This window comes from Solanum verrucosum, unplaced genomic scaffold (assembly GCF_900185275.1).
Source record: "Solanum verrucosum unplaced genomic scaffold, falcon-dt-bn FXZP01000088.1, whole genome shotgun sequence".
NCBI classification, from domain to species: domain Eukaryota; kingdom Viridiplantae; phylum Streptophyta; class Magnoliopsida; order Solanales; family Solanaceae; genus Solanum; species Solanum verrucosum.
The window spans coordinates 799824-827589 of NW_026020077.1; the positions used below are offsets into that span (position 1 = coordinate 799824).

At 31.9% G+C, this 27766-nt stretch overlaps 3 protein-coding genes and 1 non-coding gene across 5 annotated transcripts; all 4 read left to right on the plus strand.

The window, feature by feature from the left end:
- Positions 1-4108: 4108 nt before the first annotated feature.
- On the plus strand, positions 4109-7813 carry LOC125824059 (ABC transporter G family member 11-like). The gene is made up of 10 exons (XM_049503411.1): positions 4109-4504; positions 4593-4882; positions 5002-5173; positions 5365-5487; positions 5789-5917; positions 6008-6202; positions 6422-6508; positions 6591-6863; positions 6965-7072; positions 7160-7813. Exons 1-10 carry the CDS (start codon positions 4109-4111, stop codon positions 7508-7510), a joined length of 2124 nt encoding a protein of 707 aa, XP_049359368.1. The 3' UTR covers positions 7511-7813.
- Positions 5215-5318, plus strand: LOC125824202 (U6 spliceosomal RNA). Its single transcript, XR_007442760.1, has one exon. It is a non-coding gene; the product is annotated as a U6 spliceosomal RNA (small nuclear RNA).
- Positions 7814-13835: 6022 nt separating the features above from the next.
- On the plus strand, positions 13836-15356 carry LOC125824061 (probable UDP-arabinopyranose mutase 1). 2 transcript variants are annotated; one of them, XM_049503413.1, is made up of 4 exons: positions 13836-14167; positions 14259-14509; positions 14590-14773; positions 14862-15356. In XM_049503413.1, the coding sequence occupies exons 1-4, from the start codon at positions 13865-13867 to the stop codon at positions 15186-15188; spliced, it is 1065 nt and encodes a 354-aa protein (XP_049359370.1). In that variant the 5' UTR covers positions 13836-13864; the 3' UTR covers positions 15189-15356. The 2 variants fall into 2 exon arrangements, with proteins under 2 accessions (XP_049359370.1, XP_049359371.1); XM_049503414.1 differs by having other exon boundaries at positions 14605-14773.
- A 5625-nt stretch (positions 15357-20981) lies between these two features.
- Positions 20982-27181, plus strand: LOC125824182 (SUMO-activating enzyme subunit 1B-1-like). The gene is made up of 10 exons (XM_049503544.1): positions 20982-21096; positions 21178-21229; positions 22517-22712; positions 23562-23641; positions 23777-23893; positions 24103-24153; positions 25423-25489; positions 26453-26556; positions 26641-26745; positions 26821-27181. Exons 1-10 carry the CDS (start codon positions 21008-21010, stop codon positions 26929-26931), a joined length of 972 nt encoding a protein of 323 aa, XP_049359501.1. The 5' UTR covers positions 20982-21007; the 3' UTR covers positions 26932-27181.
- The last annotated feature ends 585 nt before the right edge of the window (positions 27182-27766 follow it).

A 27766-nucleotide genomic window follows, 5' to 3' on the forward strand; every position in this document is an offset into this window, starting at 1 on the left:
GGCCTTAACCCAACCTAATCAGAAAGCCCATTCATTTTGCTAACTACTTCTTCAATCATTTTGCACAAAAAGAATACTTTGGTGATATTATTCAAAATTTGTTCGGATCCTATATTTGTATGGTCTTTAATTTTTACTCTTGCTTTTCATTTAATGAAAATTTATGGATCAAAGAGCTCTAATCTATGACCTAATTTCGCAAGACAAACTTTCGTCTTGTCCGTGTATAGTATCTCATTCACAACTCGTAAGGCCAATATTTAGGAAACATTTGCCTTGTCCGACAAAGGTTTAGAGAAGTTAGTCTCTATCAACACAAGTTTGTATGAATATATGTCTGGTAAGACATAACTTGTGTCTTGTGAATTCTTCTGCCAATATTTTGGAGAACATTTGACTTATTTGACAAAGGATTAGAGAAGTTAACTTCACTTCTATCAATATAAGTTTGTATGAGTAAGTTATGCCTTGCCAGGCATAGATCTTAGCCTTTACTAGCATAGGTTTGTATGAATCAGTTATGCACATACTTGTGTCTTCCGAATTTTGACTTGCGTGAATTTCTTATAAAATATTATAGAATCGTTGTCTTTTCCAATAAAAGTTTAGAGAACTCGTGTTTATAAAATTAAAAAAAAAGTGTCTTATAAGAATGACTGTTGTCTTGCAAATTTTGTTTGTCTTGCATATATTTTTTTTCAATATCAAGGATATTTCGACCACGTTTTTGTTAAGTCGTGAGCTTTTGACCATGTAAAGAAAAAAATTATTCACTTTGTTAAAAAAATTTAAGTTGAAATTAAAATTGTATTTGGTCATACTTTTTTTAAGAATATTTAGAATTTAAATTCTAAATTTAGTCCAATACTATGAATATCATTTTCTATATTCACAATAAGACTAATTACTAGACTAAATTTCCCTTATATTTATTTTGATCTCTCAAATTCTTATATCTTAATAGAATATTTATTAGAGTACAAATAGTATAATCGAAAAAGATAATCAAGTCTTTTTTTATTTTTGAAAACGATTAGTATTTAAAAATAATTATTTTAACTAATATTGACAAGTAACTAGAAAAATGAGGATTGAGAATTTGGCATACATGTTTTACATGCACATGGCACCATCTCATTTATGTTCTCCTAATCACGAAAATTAGATATTTATTATTGTTGTCATTATCGATTTACATAATTTAACTTCGTAAAATATTTTTATATCGTTTAGTAAATAAACTTACTCAAACTAAAATATCTTGATGTACTAGAAAGGGTGTCCCATTAATAACTTCCATTTCACCAATATTGTAGACACAAATTTGGTTAAAAGTACCTTTCCATGTTCACTCAAATTCCATAATAGTGGTAGCAAAATTGAGCTAAAATATAATGAAAGTTATTGCCTTCAATTTAATGAAAGTTGTTAGGTTTATTTACTATTCTTTTAGTGCCCCCTACTTATCATTTTTTCCTTCTAGAGTGCACACGTTGGCACCCATCAACTATTAATAAAGGCTCTATTCAACCAACCCAAGTACAAAAAAATTGAACTCTAAACCAAATGTGATATACTTACGAAATAAAGTTACTCGGATGGTAAACACTCTTACTTACAAATTAAAAGTTGTGAGTTCGAGTATATCAAGGGAGCAAAAAGGATGGAGGCTATGTGGAAGGGGTTAAAAATAAAATTGAAAAAGACAAAAATATCCTTTATTTTGATAGTAGATCTAAAATAGTCCCTTCAATGTTATCTAATTTTTCTAAATATTTTAAGTTTGGCAAAATGAGCACTTTTAGTTCTTTAAATTTGTCAAAAATAAACACAATATTAAACACCAAAAAATTAATCAAAATTATAGGAAAAACAACACAAAAAATTATACCAAATACTAAAAAAATAAAATAATAAGTAATGATTAAAATAGTACCTCAGAAACTTGCACTGGATTTTCTTAAAATAGACCTAAGATAAAAATAAATAGTACTTTGAGTTTTACTTTAATATTTTCTATTTTCATAGTATCAATAAAATTTTAGTAAATATCTAAAAGAGATTAAAATTGCTCACTTTTAAAATACTTAAAAGATTGGAACTTTTTAGGTGATACTTAAGCATATTTGGGCAGATTTCTAAAATCAATTTATTATTAAAAATATTTATATATAAATAATTGATCCGAAAAACATTTTTAAACGAAAACTTTTGAAAAATACTTCTAAGCGTGTTTTTTCAAATAAAAAAAAAAGAAACTACTTCTCAAAAGTAGTTTATTTAAAAGACCTTTTCTTCTTCTTAAAATTTACCAATACACTTTTAACTTAAAAAAAAAAAACACTCTTTTTTAGAAAAATAAATATGTATTTTTGGCCTCGAAAAAGTTTTGATCAAACCGATTATTTAATCATTTTTTTCGAACATTTTAGTTCCTTTTCACATGAATATTATTTATCATTTTAAAAATTAAAATTTTACATATAATAATATGTTGAAAAGTTCATTAATCATTCGGTGCTGACAATTAAAGACTATTGACTATTGTAGTAGGTGTATAATATTATAAAACATGATAAGACCTGCTTGAAGTACTACTTACTATCAATCCTTCAATATTCGATGGCAAAATATATATAAAAAAAAAAAGAAAAGAAAAAAAAAGACTAATAAGTGTCATTATTTTTGGGTCGGTTTTGAAATAAATACCCACCCAACCAACACCTACCAGTAGTACTCATTTAATGAGCTCACAAAACTAAATGAAAAATTAGCTTCATGGGAATATGTCAAAATATCTTCTTCTATAGTATTTATTTATCCTTTAAGATTGAAGTCGAGGTAGCTACTACGATGTAAAATTTGAATTTCGATAAATCGAAAATAACTTTTTTACCTTCTAAGGAAGGGTGTGCATATTTTTTCCTAACCTCATTTATTTCCACCTAAGGTTTCATTCTTATACATTCAATTTTTGTAATATTCATAAACCAAACCTATCCGCAATTTTTTTTGAAAGTAATTAACGCATTTATGTGTTTGACAAATAGTCAATAATGAAGAAAAATATTATAGGAGATTAATGTTTAAATGTCAGTACAAATTAAAAAAAAATACTACTATTACTTGGATGATTTTTCTTATTTGTCTAAATTTTAGCAGACAGAATTGATCGGACATGTGTTGGTAAAAAAAAATACTCTGATCACAAATTATCCGTGTTTTTTTTTCTTGCCTTGTGAGGTTCAAAGTTATGTGAACTTAGATCAACAATTTAAAATGTATTCTTTCTATATACTGACATCTTTCTATATACTGACATGAAAACAATTATAATTTATGGTATTATTAAGTTTATTTAGTCCAATTTAATTTTAATAATTAGTCAAATTAACTTTCGAAAAGAAAATTATACACTTATTTTGCAATGGCGAGAGTATTAAGAGTAACAAATACTCACACTCTTTCATTTCACTGACCCCTATATAAAAATGCAGGACTATTTTATCCACTTTTATTTGTAATGTTGCGTTTTTTGAAAGTCGATTTAACTAATTTTCAAAGTTAAATTAGATTATATTAATCGATCCACACGCGCTTGGAGACCACCTAATAACAATCCCTTAATAACTAAGGCATACATCCATATTTGGTCTTGCGCTTAATGAAGTTGGATGGTCGATAGTTGTTATGAATGAGCATGTGAAGTCAGTGATGATACAATTCAAACCAACCAAAAAAAACCCATATCCCTTTCCTTTTCGTTTTGCATGAATCAAATTCAGTCAAATACATAACTATTTCATTTTTTTTTTCCTCTACCCATTTCACTCATACATACAATATTCATTTCTTTGCCACATTCTGCAAAGAAAAAAATACTTCTTCCTCATCTTTGTCCATACCTAGCCGCATTTACAACTATACATGCTACCCCTTTTAGTAGAATCTTTAAAAAAAATACAACCATGCTTATTTATGCATTGAGTTTTCCCTTTTAATTCCTCTGTTTTCAGATTGGAGAAAAGTCCAAAATATTTAATCTATTTCTTTTTTTCGTGTCTGTTAGTTGTTTTGTCCAAAATAGAAGTGATCTAAGCTTTAAGAAATGAGGAATTCGTCGACTTCAGCGAATGATGTGATGATGGAAATTGAAGCGAATAAACCACAAGGTCATGGTATCGTTGTAGGTGGATTGAGTCCGTTGAGTGAAACATTATGGAAGGAGAAAACAAATACTGAGTTTATTGGTGATGTTTCTGCTAGATTGGCATGGAAAGATCTAACTGTTATGGTTACTCTTAATAGTGGTGAAACACAGAATGTTCTAGAAGGACTTACTGGTTATGCTGAACCTGGAACTTTTACTGCCTTAATGGGTCCTTCTGGTTCTGGAAAGTCTACTCTTCTCGATGCGCTCTCTGGTCGACTTGCTTCTAATGCTTTTCTTTCGGGAAGAGTTTTGCTTAATGGACGTAAAGCTAATCTCTCTTTTGGAACTGCTGTAAGTAGGAAACAGATCTCACTCTGTTTTTTTGCTTTTTTTCGTAGAGCTGCTGAAACTTTTTTTTTTTTTTTTGTTGTTGTTTTAGGCGTATGTGACGCAAGATGATACGTTGATTGGGACATTGACAGTTAGGGAGACGATATCGTATTCTGCTAGACTACGTCTCCCTGATCGGATGCCATGGTCGGAGAAACGGACATTGATTGAGAGTACTATTATTGAAATGGGACTTCAGGATTGTGCTGATACAGTTATTGGAAACTGGCATTTACGTGGTATAAGCGGAGGAGAAAAGAGGAGAGTTAGTATCGCGCTTGAGATTCTTATGAGGCCTAGATTGCTTTTTCTTGATGAGCCAACTAGTGGTCTTGACAGGTACTTGTAATATTTTCAAACTTCGAGATCTATTAATAACATATGAAATGAAGGGTTGATTTCTCAGATAGCTTTGTGTTGTTTTATAGGTTACTAATCTAACTTTATTTTTTTCATAGTGCTTCGGCGTTCTTTGTTACACAGACACTGCGTGGTCTGTCGAGAGATGGAAGGACTGTGATAGCTTCAATTCATCAGCCGAGTAGTGAAGTATTTGAGTTGTTTGACAGATTGTATTTGCTTTCTGGAGGCAAAACAGTTTACTTTGGTCAAGCTTCTGAAGCATATGAGGCAAGATTCACTCTTCCCAGCCCTACTTCCCCCTTTTGTTTTTTTCCTTCGGAGACATCTGATAAAATTGGAACAATACAGAGAAGATTAGTGTGATTCCTGTGCAAGAATGACACCAACAAATTGAGAAATAGACTCGTGTTACTTTTGTTATTGATCATCTAAATTCTTAAACAATTCTGTGTTTGCAGTTCTTTGCACAAGCTGGATTTCCTTGTCCTGCTCTAAGAAATCCATCAGATCATTTCCTACGATGCATCAATTCTGATTTCGACAAAGTTAAGGCAACTCTAAAGGGGTCAATGAAGCTTCGGGTAATTCAAATTTCTTTCCTTTGATCATCTTGTTTCCCTTAAAAAATTATCAAATCTTTGTTACCGTAGGTTAATGTTTTTTAAAATTACTGTTGTTGATCTGTTTCTCAGAAGGGAACAATTGAAGTATGTGTACCATGTGCTTTTGTTTCAGATAAAATACTGCAATATAAAAATCAACAAACTATACAGCCTGTCCTATTCTTTAGTTTTTTTTTTTTCTTGAGCCAAATCAAACTACTTTTAAGCAATATTAGCATTGTTTTCTTCATTTAACTTTGTGTTTCTGATTCCTAATCAGTTTGAGTCCAATGAGGATCCTCTTGACAAAACAACGACAGCTGAAGCTATACGCATCCTAGTAGACTATTATCGTCGTTCTCAGTACAGCTACTCAGCTAACGAAAGGGTTGAAGAAATGTCGAAAGTTGTAAGTTTCAACGTTTCAATACTATGTCATCATCTAATCATGTTGTATTATCAGACATGATTGTTAATTATGTTTTTTGGTGTATAACAGAAAGGAACAGTGCTAGATTCTGGCGGAAGTCAGGCTAGTTTCTTCATGCAGGCCTACACCTTAACGAAACGTTCCTTTGTTAACATGTCAAGAGACTTTGGTTATTACTGGTTGAGGCTTGTTATCTACTTGGTGGTCACTATCTGCATTGGAACTATCTATCTTAACGTGGGAACCGGTTATAGTTCCATCCTGGTAACATCCTAATTCCCATTGAATGAGAATGTGATTAAGCGTTTTAACTTCTATACACTGATAGTGTAAACGAACTTTTATACGATTAGATCAGCTAAAAGATAACTAGAGACAGGTTAACAATACACTCTTTTTCACGAGCAAAGCAACACGATCCTTTGTAATAAATGAGAAGAAATCAACCTCATTTCCGCTATATTTTCAACTGCTATGAAACAGGCAAGAGGAGCATGTGCATCATTCGTCTTTGGATTTGTGACATTCATGTCAATTGGAGGATTCCCTTCTTTCGTTGAAGATATGAAGGTTTGCACCTTGTGTCATAATCTCGAAAAAAAAACTAACCAATTTTTTTGGAAACACACTATCTCAACTTGAACTTTTTCAGGTTTTTCAAAGGGAGAGGATGAATGGACACTATGGTGTTTTTGCATTTGTTGTGAGCAATACCTTATCCGCGATGCCATTTCTGATACTGATCACCTTTCTTTCTGGCACTGTCTGCTATTTCATGGTTCGGTTACACCCGGGCTTCACACACTATTTATTCTTTGTGATATGCCTCTATGCCAGTGTCACTGTTGTCGAAAGCTTGATGATGGTCATAGCTAGTGTTGTCCCTAATTTCCTCATGGGTATCATTATTGGTGCTGGAATTCAGGTACTACACTTCCATCATTTCCCCATTCAATTCGTCCAAAATTACAACGAATTTTCAACAGTCTTAATCAACCTTTTGTTCTGTTTTCATTTTGATGCTAGGGAATATTTATGCTAGTCTCTGGATACTTTAGACTCCCCAACGACATCCCAAAGCCTTTCTGGCGTTACCCTATGTCTTACCTCAGTTTCCATTTCTGGGCACTACAGGTAAGACTGGTTTAACTTCTATACACTGACAATGTCACAAACACGTCTTATTTGTAACTACTTTAATCTTTCTTGTATATGGTACAGGGGCAATATCAAAACGATTTGATGGGATTGGAGTTTGATAACTCGAGTCCTGATCTTCCCAAAATCCCGGGTGAATTCATACTAGAGCAGATATTCCAAATCGATCTGAACAGATCAAAATGGGTAGACGTGAGTGTGATATTCGTGATGATAATCACCTATCGCATTATCTTCTTTATCATGATCAAGATCAACGAGGATGTCACACCGTGGATCAGAGGGTACATTGCTAGAAGAAAAATGCAGCAGAAGAATGGAAATCAAAAACAGACAATTGCTCCATATGGTCTTACTCAATCACCCTCTCTCAGGGCCTATGCTGGAAACAATGGACCAAATAGCAATAGGTAAAATGGAGGCATAACAAATGTTAATTAATAATATCAAAAGGAGAAAAAAAGAAGAAATATGGAGGCTTAAAATTTGTTAAAACCACTTTTGACAAGTGGTTAATTGCAAGAAATTTGTATTAAAATTATATACGAGATGATGGTAGTTAATTTTTATTTTTTTTTTTTTGCTACATTTAACCATTCTTCAGCTTCATGCAATGTGCTAATATGAATTATCAGCTACAAATGTTCGTTGTTTTTCTTCTTTTGGTTATGCAGAGAGATTTCTTCATTTTACTATCATTTTATGTTGTTTTCAAGTTCTATATGTAGGGGTAATGCTTTGTTTATGATACGGTAGATATCGAATTATTATATTGAAATTAATATTTTTGATTTTGTGAGAGAAAATATATAATTTTCATTGTATTTCATTGTATGAGAGAGAATATATAATTTATTGAACGAATGCATATAACATATTAGTGGCGGAGTCAGGATTTTCAATAAGGGGTTGAAAATTCGAAGGAGTAAACATACGAACTAGTCGAAGGGGGTTCAACATCTATTATATACATCTAAAAAATAAGTTTAACCATGTATATATAGTAATATTTTCTGCCGAAGGGGGTTCGGATGAACCCCCTAAAGACATGCTGGCTCCGCCCCTGTAACATATCATAATTGTATCTATTAAGATTGCACGTATTGAGATAATCATGAAAGCGAATAAATATAAGTGATACAACTTGATATAGTAGAGCGAAGGAATGCAAGCGAATGAATACAAATGAAATTTGAGCGAAAAAATATATATAAGTTATACAAATTGATAACAATTGATACAAGTAATTTTCGAAGTTACAGTAAAATACTAAAATTAAAGATATTAAAGCAAAACCTATTAAAAAATCAAACTAGTAGTTACGAATGTCAAATAAACAAACGATAGCCGTTAATGATAATTATGGTCTAAACTATAGCTATTTATAAAAAAATCCCTTTATTTTGTAAACCCAATCCATTTTGACACAATGAGCTGATATGCAATACAAATTAGAAATTTTAATACCATTAGAAATTTTGTCTAGGTATTTTTGACAAAAACCTTTTGTAAGATATGTTATATATAAACATAATATAAGATTTTTGTTTATTAGCTATTCAAATAAATTAAAAGAAAAAAAAAAACTCTAACACCTTATAAGAATTAGGTGAAATGAATTATAATTTGATCTTAAATTCTTTTTAGCTTAAATATCTTTTGAACATGTCAGTCAAATAATGCTTTGAGAAAGAAATTAATATAGTGAACAAATTGTTTGAATCATCATCCTTAATACTAATGAAGTAAATAGAAAAAATATTTATATTAATTAAAAAACATCAATACACCAAGAAAATTATTATTGAAAAATCAAATAAGTAAGAAAATTAATAATAATATCATAAATTTATAAGAAAGATTATTATTACAATGAAGCAAGTCCCAAAATTATAATAAAAAAAAACTAATTCGTCTATTTCGAATTCGAGTCCTGGAATTATTTTTGTTCAGAAAGCTTTTAATCCTGAATTGGTAGTTATTGGGATAAGTCAGGACTCAGGCCAAAAGAAACGACGAGTGAAATAGCATGCTACCGTTACTATAAAAGGAGAATTTCACCATGGCCTCTGCTTCTTCTTCTTCAACCTTTCAGTTTCCGGTGGTAATATTGCTGCTTCTCTACATTCTTCCTTCTTTATTGGCTCATCATACTCTCTCGGTTCAACAATTGATCAAAGGTACGTACGATACGAATAGTGTTCTTCTTTGATCTCTCATATTTTGTTGTACGGTCCCTGTAAAACCCTAATTAATCTCTTTATCCGATTGTCTTAGTAGTACGTGGAGTTTGCAACTTCCGCTAGTGTGTTGTTTCCTTCAAGAAACGGAAAAAACGAAGTTGTTACAATGAAACCCCTTTTCAGTAAGCCTGTTAGCTTTTCCTCAGTTGCAACTGTCAATGTGCCCAACAATGGGCAGGGTACGTATCAGCTGGTATTGGATTTGGTACTAGTTGTTCCAATAAGTAATGCTAATGAGGATGAAATTGACGCGGAAAACTTTCTGCCTAATGCTTTTGGGAGGAAGATAAAAGAAGGTGGGAGAAAAAAGTTTCTGGATCAGGAGAGGAGGGATATCAGATGAGTGATTTTGGTGCATTTGAGAAGTATATATACCAAGGGGATTGCTTAAGAAGATGGGTTATAAGGAGGGAGGTGGGCTGGGCATAAATCAGCAAGGAATTGTGGCGCAAAGTTGAGGCCAAAGAAGAATATGGGTATGGGTTTCAATAATTATAAGGAGAGATTAGTCTACCAGCACTGCATGAATCAGAGGCAAAGCATGTTGATTGTCCTGCTCAGCCCGTGGAAGAACGTAAAAGAAAGAAGCTCAGAGGATAAATAAGGTTTACATAACAGCTGAAGAGTTGCTGGACACGAAGCAGGAGCAAGGATTTGAAGTTGTTCAGATGGTTTTTGATATGAGAGGTCCACAGGTTCGGGTCTAGACAAATTTGGAGAGCGAAAGAAAAAGCTAAGGACGATTATGATCCAATGCCTGAACTTCAGCATAATATTAGATTGGTAATTAATTTGGTGGAACGTACATGACATACTTATTTCGTTGCCTTTCACCTACTCCTGTAATGTGAATTTGAAATTTGTAGATCTTGATCATTCTACACGGTTTTTCTGTTTAAATAGCAGTTATTCAGTTTCATATGCATATATGATAGTATTATAATTATCTTTTATTCTGTATAGGGAGCAGTAGAGGTCGAGAAAACAGAAGAAACTAACGATAAGCTTATAATCTCTGGTGTGTTTTACAAAGCTTTTAGATATATTACCTCTCAACTTTGTTCGTTTCCATTTGCATTGTTAAAATTCTCTCTACTATAGCTTCTTAGGTGATCTTGAGCTATAAGTAACTCATGTCTTAGGTGGAGAAAGTGATAGTTTCAAGAGATGTGACATTTTATCAAATGCTTTACAAAATTTTAGTTGTTAGATTTGTATAGGTAGCTCGAACAGATGAGTGAAATCACTCCATTTACTCAATTTTTAAAGAATAGTGACGTTTGTACAAATAATGGAACATTAAAATTCATCAAATGGCCGATCTTTAGCTTTTTAGTCTTCGCTACTGAGGTAGAATGTCTTCTCTAATCCATAAGTAGCTTGTACTGAAATCTTACTTGAGGGAAGTGCTCAATGCTACTGAGTTTAGATAATGCTCAGTTCGTTGGATTGTAAATCGATTTAATTATATGAACTTGTTCTTCCCTTTGAGAAGGAAGTCTGAAGATATGTTGTGTTAAGCACGTGACTGTCTTATTATAGGTAGTGTTTGAGTCACCAAACCATACCAAAACTTATGGTGGCTTGCTGTACTTTTTTCCGGATCTTTTGTTGTGAAGCATTACTGAACTTTGGGATACATAGATAAGTTATTAATTGACATTTCAAGTAGAAGGAGAAGAAGTTGATTTTATTGTACCTTACAAAAATCTTGACTTCTATTTTATGAATGATGGTTCTGTATCATTTTTTTCTGTTTTAGGAGTCTGCCTGATTATGCTTGGTGCACTTCAATGAAATGGCTCGACGTGTGCATAATAAAGATGATAAAACACCACATTCTGTTTCCTTCTTGACTTTCCAGTATTGGAGCTTTTAGTTTTCACTGCAAACTGTCATGACTTTCTGGTGCACTTGGTGAGAAATCGAATTGGTGGAAGAGCAGAGCAGTGAGAGAGGACAACATTCTCCTCTTGGTGATACTCTTCTTCTTTTTTTCTTTTAATTTTTTAAAGGGAAAAATGACAAATATACCCCGAACTATTGTAAATTAGTATCAAATACCCTCCGTCATACTTTTGGGATATTGGTGCCCCTGCTGTCCAAAAACTAGAGCATATATACACTTTATACTAACGGACATACACGTGTCATAATCTTAACCACCGACCCGACATTTATTAAATATCGGATCGACGGATAAGATTGCGTCACGTGTCCCTATTTAGTCTTCTGTTAGAGTGAAGGGCATATATGCTCTAGTTTTTGGACGGGAGGGGTACCAATATCCCAAAAGTATAACGGAGGATATTTGTATACCATTTACATATATTTGTCCTTTTTCCATTTTTAAAATGATTTATGAGTTGAATATGTTACATGAGATAACGTACTCCTTCAGAAGCCATTGTTACTCATCATGATTCAATTGTTCGTGCATATTATTTGTTCATCAACTCATCTGCTAGTGTTAGAGTGTATGCCATAGCAGGAAAATGCAGTTTGCTGGAAAGGTTGAAATTATAAAATTTGATGAGATTTTCCTATAAGTTTTAAGGATGAAAATCATTTTCAATTTGTTTATGCCTTTCCTGGTCTTCATATTTTAATCCTAAACAGCGAAAAGTTTCTCTCTATTGGTTCCCAGGTTCTATATTTTATATTTAAGGGGTTTAATTTTTGTTTTATCTTGAATATATAGTAAGTTTATATGTAACTAAAGTGAATCCTAAACAAATTTAAAGAGTTCAGAGTTAAACTAAGAATCAAGTAGGAGTATATTAAATACTTTGAAGTTTTAAAAAGATATTAAAACTAGCTATATGTATTATGTAGGATGCAAAGATATTATAATTAGTAATTGATGTGTATCAAAAGTGTCAGATCTTTTCTCTTTTTTTTCAATCAGAAGCAAATAATTCTTTTAAATGGATAAACAAAAAATGTTTATTTTGTTTAATTTCATAAAATTCAATATTGATGAATTTTGTATTTTTATTCCAATTTGATTCTTATTATTTTAGCCACAACTAAGTCATATTATACCGTTGTTTAGTCTAATTTTATTCTTATATCTCTCCTTTGTTTTTTCTGGCTTCTGATACTAGAGAAGATTTTGAATACTATCTCTATTACTTTAGAGCCTATAGAAGAAAAGTAAATTTGAAACTAGAGAGGATTCTAGGATTAGGCATAGAAACACACCTAACCCATGGGGAAATTATCAATTACATGTTTAAATTATGATGAAATTGTTAATTATACACTTAAACTATGTTGGAGTCTTTCTACCTCTTTAACTTATTTTTCGTACTATTTACCTTCTGACCTTATTATTTTCATATTGTTAACCTCCCTAAGCTTTATACTACGTGCATACACATGGTCTAGTCCGGACACGTGTATAAAATATACCATGTGCATATAAAAAGGAGGAGTCTTAATATCTTAATTTTTATTTTTTTCTTTCAAGCTTAAATCGATCGGGCCTCATCATCTTTCAAGTGTCAAATCCTTTATGAGTGGTTGGATTTTCTTTATATTATTTGTAGTATATACTTTAATGGAGCATGAATTTTCCAGTCCTTTTTATAGCTGAAAATGTTCTTTTCATCTAATACACTACAATAGAAGTAGCTTTTAGCGGTATACATTAACAAAGAGTATACCATTAGTTAACTTTCATTAGATCTAATATCGTTATTCACTAGTAATTGCCTCTATATAAACATATTTTTAACAATTAAACTATTATCGTTAAAGATCATATTTTTTATGTAGTGTATGCACGAGGGCCGTAGCCTTCTTTTATTTGTTTCAATATGTTCCATATGCATGCACAATGCTTAGGTTTGACTTTATTACTTACGTAGAATCCTTGATTAGCTAGCTTAATGATATCGTGAAAATGAAAAGTACAAAAAGAAAGTCTTAGAAGGGGGTGGGATGGGGGAGTAAATGATTAAAAAAAAATCATTCAGGGTGGTAATAATATGAAAAATAAATAAATTTAGGAGGAAATATGACTTTTGTATAGTTTAAGTATGTAATTGACAATTTCATCATAATTTAGGTGGATTTATATGCCTTATTCCTTTCGAATGTTTTCCATATTTTTTAAAGGTAAAAAGCTTTAAATTTTTATTTAATGAAATCTCTATATTATGAGATTCACTAAATAAAGTTTAAGTAGACTGTTGACCAAGCAAATTGGGAAGTTAATTATATAGTACAAAATATTATTAAGTGAATGGTAAAAGAGTCTCTTGAGATTTACTAACTAAAGTTGAACATCTTGGTTGATTTTGTTTCTAAGTTGACCAAGTTAATTATAATATATAGTCCAAAGTAATATAAAGTAAATGGTAAAAGAACTTAGCATTAATACAGCCAAAATAATTTAATGTAATTTACTCTTAAGATTTGAACATATTAAACCTCTGAGTACTATATATACAGCTCTCTATATGTCATGATACTTGCCAAGTAAAGAGGAAAAGAAATACCATTTGATAAAAAAAGAAGAATGGCTCCAACTTTGAATGGTGAGGTAGACATTGTGATACCAACCATAAGAAGCTTGAACTTCTTGGAGGATTGGAGGCCATTCTTTGAGCCATACCATTTGATCATCATCCAAGATGGTGATCCCACCAAGGAAATCAAGGTCCCTGAGGGCTTCGATTACGAGCTCTACAATCGCAATGACATCAACAGGATTCTTGGTCCTAAAGCCAATTGCATCTCCTTCAAGGATGGTGCTTGTCGTTGCTTCGGATTCTTGGTTTCCAAGAAGAAGTTCATCTATACCATTGATGATGATTGCTTTGTAAGTGTTGTTGTTGCTTTTGTGTAGATAGATTTAACATGTGTTGTACTTTATTTGTGAAAGATTTGATTATTTTTTTTTTGTGATGAAGGTGGCTAAGGATCCAAGTGGGAAAGAAATCGATGCGTTGGCTAAGCATCTTGAAAATCTGACAAAACCATCCACACCCTACTACTTCAACACTCTGTATGATCCATACAGAGAAGGTGCTGATTTCGTTCGAGGGTATCCGTTTAGCTTGAGGGCAGGTGTGCCAACTGCTGTCTCTCATGGACTCTGGCTTAACATCCCTGATTATGATGCCCCCACTCAGCTTGTCAAGCCTCTGGATCGTAACACCAGGTTAGTTCATTATAGCTTCTACTTTATGTGGTAAAAAACATTTGACACATATTTTTTGCTCAATAATCATAACTTTCTAGTGTTGGTTCAAACAGGTATGTGGATGCTGTGTTGACAATCCCCAAAGGGACTCTCTATCCCATGTGTGCTATGAACCTTGCGTTTAACAGAGAACTTATCGGTGCTGCTATGTACTTTGGGATTATGGGTGATGGCCAGCCTCTTGGCAGATATGATGATATGTGGGCTGGCTGGTGTACCAAAGTATGATTGATAATCTGTTTCTTGATTTGTTTAAATGTTTTGAGACAATCATCCATTTTTGTTTAAACGCGGAGTGTTTGAAATGCAGGTGGTGTGTGATCATTTGGGCTATGGTGTGAAGACAGGGCTGCCATACTTATGGCACAGCAAGGCTAGCAATCCGTTTGTGAACCTGAAGAAGGAATACAACGGGCTGTTCTGGCAAGAAGAGATGATTCCCTTCTTCCAATCTGTGATCTTACCAAAGAAATGCACCAATGCTGAAGAATGCTATCTCGAGCTCGCTAAGCAGGCAAAGGAAAAGCTTGGTCCAGTTGATCCCTATTTCAACAACCTTGCTGATGCTATGGTCACCTGGATTGAGGCCTGGGAAGAATTCAATGCACCAGCCAAAGTCAAGAACGGGACTGCTTAGTCGCCTAGTTCATTTAGTTTCATGATGATTCAATCTTGAAACGATATTTCTATCGTTTTCATTCAGTTCTGTTTTTATCATTTCCTAGTTAGTGACTCAGTGTACTAGACTATTGAGTTACCCTTGTCTGCAGCAACATGTTAATTGTTGCAATATATATGCTTGCTTCTTCTGCTTGCATAAGAAATAAACATCGTATTTCCTTTTTATCTCCTGGTATTGATATAGTATCATTATTTCATACTAACAAATTGAAATATCACAAAAACTCCCAACAACAAAATGTGCAAGTTTAACAAGATAGACTCATCATTCATCGTATTCATAACAAATCGAAAAATTGAAAACCAACCACAATCACAAAAGCTCAGGTTGGGACTAGAACAACTGCTTCTACTTGCTTTCCTACCATCAAACAAATGCCTCGTGTGAACACCGATACAGTGATTGCAAACATAACCATAACAAGCAACCATAAACAAGTCCTATAACTCCTCTCTTTCCGTTCCAGCAGATTTACTGGTGCTCTGTGATTGCCTTCAATCATCCTAATTTCGCCTTCTTTTGATACTTTTTCAGTCGAAAAAGAAGAAATTGATGAACCAGATATCAAAGAATCACCAACAACATTCTCATTGTTGTCCATTTTTTCATGTAAAACAACACCATCACTGCATATTTCATCTTCACTGATTACTTCTTGTGAAGTAGTAGTATCAGTAGTAATTGAACTTTTCTCATCACTAATTTCTCCGAAAAGGCGTCTACCTTTAAGTTTACCACTGGCTAATGCAGTTCTTCTGTCACTTATTATTTCTTCAACAACTAAATCATTCTTCTTCTTTAGTACTTTCCAATTAACCCCTTCTTCTTCGAACGGAGATTCGTTGTTTTGTAGTAATGACATTAAACTTCTTGGTGACTTTTCAAGAAGTTTAAAAAAGTCTAATGTAGTAGTAGTAGTACTAGAAGAGTCTGATTTTTGAGAAAAATTTAGTGATTTATTGGATCTCTTAAAATTGTCCCAATCTTTTTCAAGATTGATTAACTGTTGGTAAAGTGCTCTGTTTGATCTTTTCATTATGATGATTTTTGCTTTTTTCAGTATTGAGACAATTTTTTGCTTTTGGATTGTGGGGTTTCTATAGTTTTAAAACTTTGAAAAAGTTGGTTTTTTTTCTTCAAAGAAAGAAGGACTGTCTGTTGTAAACTGTATTGAGATTAAATAGGGATTTTTAAAACTAATTATCTTATCTTATGGTTTTTGAAATTTGATTTTGTGATAAGTTTTAGCGGTCTTTTTCGAACTAATAGCACTTTGGCAATTTTCTAACGCAAACGAATAGATAAGTGCACTTTTTGATCTGTGTGGCTAGTACTTATTAAAAATACGGTGAGGTGATGTCATTTACGTGAACTCAATAAACTCAAAAAAATTTATCCATACTCTACACAAATGTTAAAAATCTACGAAATATCTAAAATTATTTGTTTGTGAATTCAATATTATTGTTTATTAACTAATTGAGGTCGTAATTGAAACTCGTAAACTCTAAATACGTGTTAGATTCTTCAGAAGTTATAGTCCATTTTCGAAGAATATGACATGAATACTGCAAAATATTTTAAAAGTATGAACATCACAACGCTTTTAATTGTGTTACATGAGTCGTACATGGTTTCATTGTAAGTTGAAGCATGCAAATGTTGTTTGAATAAGTTTTCATCTTTTGTCTTTCTCAGTTACTCTTATTTTCTAATCGTATAACATAAGTTGAATTAGGATTTAAAATTTATGAGTTCAAATTTTAAAAATTTATTACAATTCATTTGATTCCTAAGTTCGAAATCAATTATTTTCTACACATTTACTAATATTTTTAATACATAAATAAAATTTTAATTTAAACTACTAAGTTCTGATGAACCCGTATGCACTCTTTACATCCCCTTTTGAGTGTAGATAAACTTCCCTACTTATTCTCCTAACATAAAAAAAGAAAAATTGAATATATCACAAAAAATATTATTAAGGATCTCTTTGTGTTTAAAAGTCTAGATTATGAATTAAAATAACATGAAAAAACTTAAATTATATTCATGCAGAACTGTTAATATTAGAAGTGCTAGATACTTTTTTTCTCTGTAATTTGAATCTCAAAAATACTTTTAAAAAAAAATTAGTTAAACACAACAATATGCTTATTAAAACACTTTCCAAATGAATTAGTGTTATGAACCAACCTCGATCCAATGTCGATATCTATACGGATGTCACACAACTAGTTATTGGGCCGAGAAGAAGCAACAAAACTAGAAAGCCTTTGTAAAGGCTGATTTGGGACTCAGGCCCAATTAACAACTAGTTAAAAAGACGACTGATGAGAAGAAACCGTTTATACAAATTGTTACAAAGAAACTATATCCCCTTTTTAAGGATCTAGCTTCTCATCTCTTTCTAGTTCTTACTATTTTATAATTCAGTCCGGTAACTATTGTTAATTATCAGAATTTCTATGGTATCCCTATTGTGTAATTGGAATGCATCTATGAGTTTTGCTGGGAATTGAGTTTGTTACAATTAGCCAACACAAATTGTTTTTTTCTAAAGAATTTTTCTAAAAAAATATTTTTTTTAAAAAGTATCTTCAAAATAAATAATTTTTAGTGGCACTGCGAAACAAGCTCTTAACATATTAATTTTCTTCATTGAATATATTCTACTTGTGTCATAATTGAGATGTTTGCCGTCTTCAAGAATAATTATTACTATAGATAAAATGAGAAAAAAATAATCAATTTTATCTTGAAATTCTAAAATGATAGATAAGTATTTCGAGACACAAAAAAAAAAAGTATTTCGAGACATATTTTGAGTTAGTAAAAACAAATATTTTATACCTACCCAGTATTCGTAAATATCATTTCTCTATAAATTCGACCTCGGTTGACGTTGGCCCTTTAAAATGATTGTGCGACTATTACACTTTTAATTTCCTTGAACTTTACAAATTTCCCGTCATATTTATTATGAATGGAAAATAAATTCATCCCCCCTTTTAGATTATTTTTTTTCGTTTTACATTCATTCTAAAGATATAAAAAAAAGCAGTATAAAATACCTGTGAAGATCATATGTTTTGGAACAGAAAAGTTTGAGGACTGGCTATGTCTGCTACTGTAAATCCAAAGCAAGATTATGACGAAAATATTGGTGAGTTAATTATATTTAGTTTAATTAAATATATTATCATGATTACTAATTAATTATTATGCCACGTAGAAGAAGAAGAAGAAGAAATTGCAAACCATGTTATAACAAGATGTCAAATACTCATTCCCATGTTTGTCAGGTATTACTATAGTCTATATTGCCATTATTTTTGCTTGTTTTACTTTATTTTTCTGCAAAAGATAGAAATAAAAATTTATTGACTATTTCCGTTTGTTTTTTTTGTTTACGAAAAAGTTTCATGTTCCTCCAATGATTTTAAGGATTTCAGTTTTTGCAAATGTCGTGTGTTATTCGAGAGTTACCTGTTCCATTTTCGTGGATTTGTGTTTGGATTGATTTTTTAAAATAGCTTATAAGCTAGTAAAAGCTAAAAATCATAAGTTGGTCATATCAACTTTTAGTTTTTAACTTATTTTTATACCTTTTTAAAGCTTAATATGATTCTTTAGCCCTTATCCCATCCATGTGAATGAGTTGACTTTGGAAGCTAGGCTCAGATAGAACGTATAAGTAGGCTTATTGTAATAGAAGCCCTTAGTGAGAGAGTTGGGAAGAGCCGATGATTCCTCTGTTTTCGGGGAATCTTGACGTAGCTTGCTTAAAATCATTTTTTATCTTTTTCAAATACAAATAGAGAAAAAGAACTTAAAAGCCAAAAATACTTGAAATGAGTATGTCCAAACAAATTGTCTAATTTTTCCTTAAAATACTCTCTGTGTCTCATATTAACTGATCATCTTTCTAAAAATATATATCCTAAATTATTTGATCATTAATTAAATCAAGATAAAATTAATTAAAATTTTCTCATTTTATTCCTATAACTAATACTCATCATCCTGCTTAATGTTCCCAAATATCCTCTTTGGAAGCTTAAACAAAATTAAAATTCCTAGAATTTCTTCTTCCAAAAAGTTCATCAAATATTTAATTACTCATTTGTACTCATACTCTCACCCATAAAAGTGGGTGAAAACATAAGTACATGAGTAATTAAGTATTTAATGAACTCTTTGGAAAGAGAAATTCTAGGAACTTTAACTTTGTTTAAGCTTTCAAATAGAAAATTTGGGAACATTAAACATGATGATGAATATTAATTATAGAGGTAAAATGAGAAAAATTTAATTAATTTTATTTTGATTTAGTAAGTGATCAAGTAATTTGAGACATTTACTTTTAGAAAGGTGATAAGTTAATATGGGACAGAGAGAGTAATGAAATTGTTTAAGAACAAATATACACATGAATAACTAAAAACAACTTATAAAGTGAGAGCATTAATTTAATGCAGAAATCAAATAGAATAGTGAAACGATAAGTTATAATTAATCTGCCAAAATTTGAAGATTAAAAAAAAAACAATAAAAGTTGTTGTATTGAAAGTTGAAGATCCATTAACGATATTTCATGTAATTTTTTTGCCTCCGAGAAATTTTGCATATTATTGAAATATTTTTTAAATTTTGGAAAAAAGAAGTTTTTTTTTCACTATGTAGTGACTATATTGAAATGAATATACATAAGTTCCAGTGATATCTTTTGTCAATATCATTATAAATTATCTTGATATTCATTAATATGAATCAAGGGTAAATTAGTTAATGTGACCATTTTATTTATGATTTCTTAAATATTGTATAAAATTAAAAGTAATTTGATAATATGGGACAAAGGGAGTAACATATTAAAGTAACACTTTAATTGTTTTATTGCTTTACTAGAAGCACTTCTACATAAATATGGAAGATGGTGAAATTACATAAGCACTTTTTTAAAAGTAATTTTTGAAATTAATTAACACTTTCAAAAGCTAATAATGACTTAAAAATAGATTTGAACAATTTTTAAGTCCATCCAAATAAGTTCTAAGTGAATTGTTGAGGTATGACAAACTCTATAAGAAAATATTTAACGACATAAATTAAAGACTATTTTTCATTATTACCATTTTGATTATTTCCAAACTAGTTTACTAGAAATAATAAAGTAGCTAGAATCCCATTAAATGAAAGTTAAATATATAAAAAAAAAACTCAACAATTCACTTTATATAGACCACAAGAAGTACCTAAGCAAAATCACAACTACTAGAAATTAATAAATACAATATATATTTTATTAAATCAGTCGTATTTAAAATTTTAAATCTCTTGAATGTTGTAATTTATAGATTTTGATGTACTAATTTTTAAATATGTAAATTTATTTTTCAAACTCCAGAATTGGGACAGTGGGGTATATTTATAAGCAAACAAGGGTTTATAAAGAGAGGTAATTTTCATCAGTTCTAATTTTAGTATTTTGACAAATTGATGCACAAAAAGCACCAAAAAGAAAACAAATTGGAAAAGTTGAATACATTATTCGTCTGCAAATTTCTTCCGCGTCTTCAGTTGTTCTGCCTTTTGAGTGTAAGCTCTTTTAGCACTACTTCGTCTTCTGCTCGAATTTCCATGTTAATGTGTATGCCCTTTATTCAATTTGTTGTTATTGCTATTAGCTGTTTTTATGGTCGCAATTTGTTTATGTTGATTTGAACAAACAATAATGTATGGATTTTGCTGAATTTTTCAGGTTGCAAATGGGAACTGAAGGCGAGCAATTGACGGAGCAGGAAACTGCCATCTATGATCGACAAATTAGGGTTTGGGGCGTTGATGCTCAGAGAAGGTAGGTTTTAAACACATAAATTTGTTTACAAACCTTTTCATTTGGGTTTAAATTTCTATTAGTATATGTTATTTGCTTCAGGCTCAGCAAATCCAATGTGTTTGTTAGTGGACTGAAAGGAACTAGTGTTGAGGTACCTTTTTCTACTTTTTGAACTTTTTTTTTTTAAGGTTAATTAGCTAGTATTTTATGGATTTTGTTTATTCATCAATACTTGGAACATATTAATCACTGATTATAGTTTTGTCTCCTTGAACTGGGATTGTTATGTTATAATTTACCAACTATGTCTCATTCTCAAACAAGTTGGAGTCATGTTTCTCCATTTAAACTATCTAATGTAACAATTATACAAAGTAAAAGTAGCACCAAGGGACTGTTGCGTAGTAGTCAATGACGTGGATTGATGTCTTTTAAGTTCAGATTCCGGCAAAGGCAAAAAGTACTAGGTGATTTTTGACATTTGTTCAAGCCTTGGTGGATATTCGTTGTTCGATACCTATGATGGTGGGAGGTAGCAAGTACCTTGTAAAATTAGTTGAAGTGCGTGCAAGCTGTTTCAGACACTAACACACAATTATAAAGAAATAATCATTCAAATTAAAGTAGAAAATAAGTTAAATATTTATTTGAATAATAATAACAAATAACATTAGGGGTTGTCCATTCTTTTATAGGAATATAAATAATAAATCTATGATAAGGCTATAATACTCCTAGAAAATTCTTTGACCTGAGTAAAACCTTCCAACTTGACTAAAAACATACTTTCAACTAGTTGATATCATCTATATAGATTCTTTATCCATTGTGGCCAATCTTTAGTCAAGTCTGCATGGATTTCAAGGAATTATAGGTCTTTCATGACAATTTCCTTCCATGTTATTTTTGGTTCACCTTGTCCCTTTTTAGCACCTCCACTCACATGGGTTCACACTTACATACTGGTTCATCTGGAGGTCGATGCAAGACATGACCAAATCATCTGAAGTGACAATTTCTCATTTTATCCTCAATGTGTGCTACTTGCACCTTCTGACAAATGTGGTCATATTTAATCTTATCTAATTTTGTATGAACACACATCCATTTTAGCTTTTGCATTTCCGCGACACTGATCTTTTTGAAATGTTGCATTTTTAATAGTCCAACATTCACTACTATATAACTTTTGTTGGTCTTATAACCATCTTGTAATGTTTACCTTTCACTTTTGCCAAGTTATATAAATATTCTAAACATCATGATTATTGGCCCTTTGATAGTTTATGTCCTATCTAACGCCTACAACCCTAGTTGCTGAAATCAAATTTGAGTAATTTCTTCTACTTACATTTTTTCATGAGAAATAGTTTCTTATACTTATTCTAACATGTTTTTTTTCCTTTATGTTCTGTTTAATGATTTTCCTTCTTTTCAGTTCTGCAAGAATATTGTTTTAGCTGGAGTAGGTAGTTTGACACTAAATGATGACCGGTTGGTGACCGAAGATCTATTATTTGCTAATTTCTTAACTCCTCCCGATGAAAATGATTTCCGGGGGAAGTCTGTTGCTGAGCTTTGCTGTGATTCTTTGAAGGATTTCAATCCTATGGTTTCTGTTTCTGTAGAGAAAGGTTGGATTTTTTTTTATATTCTTTTGATCTTAAACTATTAGTTTGCTTCTTTCCTCTAACTTGCAAAATTTGGCATCTCCACTTGTTGTTCCTTGATGTATACATTCCTTCTTATATCATTCTTGATTTGCTGAATGTTAGTCTTTAGTTGAATGCCGGATGAAAGAAACATAGTAATGGGGGTTTAAAAGGGAAAAAGCTGGAAAGAAAACTAAGCACAACATCACAATTTCACAAGCATCATCTATCAAAAGAATGCTAAAGATATTTTGATAAGTATCTTAAGTTTCATAGGAAACCTGAGGATGGCTCATAAAAAGAACTGTTTTCTTTTGAGCTATCTTTGCAAATTAAGCATTTGAGTTTCTTGATTTGCTATCGTGGTGCATCAGGAAATTTCTGTGTCACATAGTGCCTGTAATCTTGGGCTCTAGAATCTCTTGACAAACAGCCATAGCCGGCTTATCTGAATCAGCTCAATGTCAACCAAAGAAAATTCTCACTATCTCCCAATTTAGTCTCAGCTTCCTTGTTGTGTATCTAATTGCTTATATTATTACATTTCCTGAAAGCCAAAGCTGACCACGGAAGGAAGTGCCAATACACCAATGCATTTTAAGTTATCAGATAACTCATTCAACAATTGCAAATTCTATAATGCAACATACCTGTACTTGTGTTTTTTTGAGCTTGATTACCTGAATGAACTTGTTTTTTTTATTTTCATTGGCTGTTGCGCTATATGTATGTTAACTAACTTTGTCTATTTAACGTCAAAATCAAATTTTCTGTTGTCAAATGCTGTTGGATTTCATTTCTCATATGACTTATATATACTATGCTTTTCAGGTGCTCTGTCCATCTTCGATGCTGATTTCTTTCAGAAGTTTGATGTTGTTGTTGTTAATTGTTGCTCCCTTTTGACAAAAGTAAAATCCTACTTCCATTATTTGTTAAAATTAAATGTTTTAGCTTTTGTTGCATAAAATTATTAGATTCTTTTGTAACTAGTACCGTTTAGAAAATACCTATTATTGTCATTTTGTTGATGTTTTCCCTTGCAGAAATCAGTAAATGCAAAATGTCGCAAGTTGCCAAAGCGTGTAGCATTTTACAGTGTAGAATGCCGTGACTCCTGCGGTGAGATATTTGTTGATTTGCAGAACTTCAGCTACTGTAAGGTTATAACCGATTCATTTCTTTGTTTATTCCTCTGCGTTCAGTCAGATTTTATCTTTTTCTCTTAGACATAATCTTTTCCTCCTAAATGATGATAAAGCTAGAGTTACTCATTCTTTTGCCTCTTTGTCCAGTTGGTCTATATCTTTTTCATGTCAAAAGAAACTACACTTGAAGGCCTTCAGTAATTCCTTTCTGTTCCTTTTTGCAGAAAAAAAATGAAGAGACGATTGAATGTAAATTGCATTATCCAAGTTTTGAGGTATAACTCCATTGAAGCATATAAGAAACATTTGCTTTTGTTTAGCCCTAATAAATTTGTTACTAACCTGTTTCACTATTAAGATTACAATAATCTTTTTATTTGTGATAATTTTTTTATGATTAAATAAATTGTGAAAGTCCTTAATCAGCAAAAAATAATAACAATTGAAAGTTAAAATCGAGAAATATATTTTCATTGAAGTCAATCTTGAGTTTTTGTCAACTCAATACTTATGGAAGTTCAGAAACTTTATTAGTTCCAACAAACAAATGGAATTATTTTTCGTATGACAAGTTATAGCTGCATGCTTCACCCTGTGACAGTATGTGATTTGCTCCATCTCAGTTGTATGAGGTTTATATTGTTGCATAAAGCAAGATATTAGTGGTTCCATTTCTTAGTTCACTTTTAACCTCGTTTCTGTGCTGTTTGAAGTATTTGATGATCGGTATTTGTGAAGCTTGTAAAATCTAACAGCTTTTAATCGTATAGTATTTTTGCCCAAGTGATTCTCCATGTTGTGGAGGATTTTATTGGTGCATCCTCTATGATTCAATCTAGTGAGAATTATTAAGGCACAAAGATGATGTCCCTACCCACCACATTCTTGTGGATGCATTTGTCAATGCCTCAGAGTAAAACATCAAAACTTGTTTCCTGTGTTCTTTTGCTCCTCGTCTCCCATCATTGCCATTTTTACTCTTACCATTGCCCGGACATCAGTTGTCAGCTTTGACAACTTGTTTATAACCACTCTCAGCACTGAAAGCCTGCAGTTCCAGTTCTGATTTAAATTTGGACACTTATTACTGCATTTAGATTTCAAATACACTGGAAGTTCACATCAATCTTCCTATAATTAAAATTGGAAAAAAAAATGCAGAAATTCTTTGACTATAATTTACATAACATTTTCAACAAGAACAACATACCCAGTGTAATCCCTACTTGTAGGGTCTGGGGAGGGTGGTGTGTACGCAACCTTACTTCTATGAAGGTAGAGAGGTTTTTTTCGATAGACCGTCGGCAAATGTCATTTTGAAGTGATAATATTGCTGAAAGATACTGACTAGTAACTAAATTTGTGTATTACACTAGAGAATCTTTTTCAATCCCTGTTAACAACTACAAATACACACTAAAGAATCCCTTTCAAACCCTGTTAGCAACAAAAATAAAAGCTCACTCTGTCATTCCATAGGCCATAGGGTTTCCTATGTTGCAGAGTGTTTCCGCATTTGGTTGCCCTAAAATTAGATTTTGCAGGAAGCCATTGCAGTTCCCTGGAGATCTCTACCAAAGAGAATGTCAAAGCTGTATTATGCAATGAGAGGTAACTGTCATTTCTCAGTTTCTTGTAATTTCTGATGCAGTTATATTGATGGTTGGAATACAGAGACTCCTTATCTGAGATTTGCTGAATGCCACTTGGTATTCAACAATTTAGTAAAAATATATATTTTATTTAATTACAAAAGGTAAGGACTAAACCAACTACACGCCTATGAGTAGATCCCCCCCCCTCCCCCCAACACACCCCAACACAGACAAGAAACTAAAGCCTCTCATCCAGGTTTATTGTGGTGTCAGAAAAGAACAGAGTTGCACATAACCTTCGAATACTATGTTGTCAATAGTAATTGACAACCATGAATATTTTTGAGAAACTTGACAGAGTACTTTCAGAAGTTGTGATTTTTGTGTTCTTCACTTCTTTCTCATTGTATGCTGTTTATGTTTTTCTGGAATAATGTATATCTTTCAGCTTTAGTGAATGTAGTAGACTAATGGCAGGCTTTGGTCATAATAAAATACTGACAGCCCTGTAGGCAATAATGATTGCCTGGTTGTGGATACCCCTTTCCCCCAGCCCCCTACACAGACACGAAGCTGAATCCTTCTTATCTAGGATATCATATTATCAGATAAAAATAGAGTTGCCCTTGGCATTCAAATACTATGTAGTTAATAATTGTTGACAAGCATGAATATTTTTGAGAAACTTGACAGAGTAGTCTTAGAAGTCACGATATTTTGTATTTTTGTCTTCTTTCTCATCATATACTATTTATGTTTTCTGAAATAATAAATGTCTTTTAGCTGAATTGTTGTAGTCCTCGGTTTGGCACCCTGAACCTGTAATACTTCAGTTGGCGATCTGATTGTCCTGTATTTACAGTTATAATGGTGACAAAAAGTGATAACACGTTCTTTAGATATATAGCACGAGTGGAAGAATAATTTACTTTAAGTGGCTTGCCACTAGACTCCTTGACCACCAACTTCTTTGTTACAGTTATAGAAAGGTTTGAAGAGCTTGAGGGACGAAATCCTGGAGAAACTTCTGTTGATGACCTTCCAAATGTTCAGAAGTTGAGGAAGGAACTCTGCGAGGCACATGTATTTCGCTATGCAATAAGCTCCTGTTATATAAGTTTCATTCTTTTCCTCTGGGTTGTTAACATATTTGCCTCTTAATTGTAGTGCTTAAATGAATCTCATATCCCAGATTCTCTTCTGAGAAGATTGATGGCAAGTACAAGCGAATTTCCTCCTGTCTGTGCTATCGTAGGAGGAATTCTTGGACAGGTAATTATGCTACTGTAACGTTGACCAATGCTTTCTGACTTCTTTCTCATTTGTTGAAATTCTCTTCCTTTGTAGGAGGTAATAAAAGCAATATCTGGCAAAGGCGATCCCCTTAAGAACTTTTTCTTCTTTGACGCCATGGATGGTAAAGGGATAATAGAGGACATATCTAATGTCAACAGCTGAGGATTGACCTGTGTGGTAAAAACTGTCTTAAGAAATGCTGACCTTGTTGGGTATCTTTTTTTTGGTAGAGATTTAGGACTAATCACAACCTAAATTATCTGACATTCCTTCAATTTGTGTTCTGATCAGCAAAATTATGATGTTTTTTTTTTTTTTGACATTTGGGACCATCAGTAAAGTGCTCATGTTGGGCTTATATCTTGAAACATTCTAGATAATGTCTCATTTTCAGTTGTCCCTGTTCTCTCCAGATCTCTAGTCATGCTAAATTACTCTTCCCATGCTTACCTTCCATGGCTAGTAATCAAAAGAACAGATAAATAACTAAGTTTCTGCTTCGTGTCCCCATACACAGTGAGTTGTTCTGAAATGCATGTTTTGTAAAGGAGATGGATCTATATGAGTTCACATGATTCTATTAGCGTTTGCATAGACCATGTATAACATTAAGAAATGAATTCACTACTTGTCGGTTTCTGATGGTATAAATTCAGAATTTGTGAAAAAATCATTAAAAAATTACCCTTTTTGTATAGATTGACAAGTGAAATATACAACGGAGTTCTCTGAAAAATTCTTAAATGTATAAATATATAATTTGTATATACTTGATGTGTTTGTATATTTGCAAGCGAAACATACAAACAGGCGAGTGAAATATACAAACCGCAATTTACATAGCAAACAAAACTATAGCTATGGAGCGTAATTACCAAAATTATAGTTATAGAGCTTTATTATGTTTATTATCTTTGTTATTTCTGAAGTTCTCTAATTTAAAATGATGTGAAATATAAAATAAAAATAAAGAGTTTTAAAATTTATAATTTTATAT

Excerpts from the sequence above, each read along its gene's own strand:
- LOC125824182 (XM_049503544.1), top strand. The coding sequence starts at position 21,008 with ATGGGAACTGAAGGCGAGCAATTGACGGAGCAGGAAACTGCCATCTAT. Across the intron at positions 22,713-23,561 it reads TTCTGTTTCTGTAGAGAAAG|GTGCTCTGTCCATCTTCGAT; the intron begins GTTGGATTTTTT and ends TATGCTTTTCAG. Across the intron at positions 26,746-26,820 it reads TAGGAGGAATTCTTGGACAG|GAGGTAATAAAAGCAATATC; the intron begins GTAATTATGCTA and ends CTTCCTTTGTAG.
- LOC125824061 (XM_049503413.1), top strand. The coding sequence starts at position 13,865 with ATGGCTCCAACTTTGAATGGTGAGGTAGACATTGTGATACCAACCATA. Across the intron at positions 14,168-14,258 it reads CCATTGATGATGATTGCTTT|GTGGCTAAGGATCCAAGTGG; the intron begins GTAAGTGTTGTT and ends TTTGTGATGAAG. Across the intron at positions 14,774-14,861 it reads GGGCTGGCTGGTGTACCAAA|GTGGTGTGTGATCATTTGGG; the intron begins GTATGATTGATA and ends TTTGAAATGCAG.
- LOC125824059 (XM_049503411.1), top strand. The coding sequence starts at position 4,109 with ATGAGGAATTCGTCGACTTCAGCGAATGATGTGATGATGGAAATTGAA. Across the intron at positions 4,883-5,001 it reads CCAACTAGTGGTCTTGACAG|TGCTTCGGCGTTCTTTGTTA; the intron begins GTACTTGTAATA and ends TTTTTTTCATAG. Across the intron at positions 5,918-6,007 it reads TTGAAGAAATGTCGAAAGTT|AAAGGAACAGTGCTAGATTC; the intron begins GTAAGTTTCAAC and ends GGTGTATAACAG.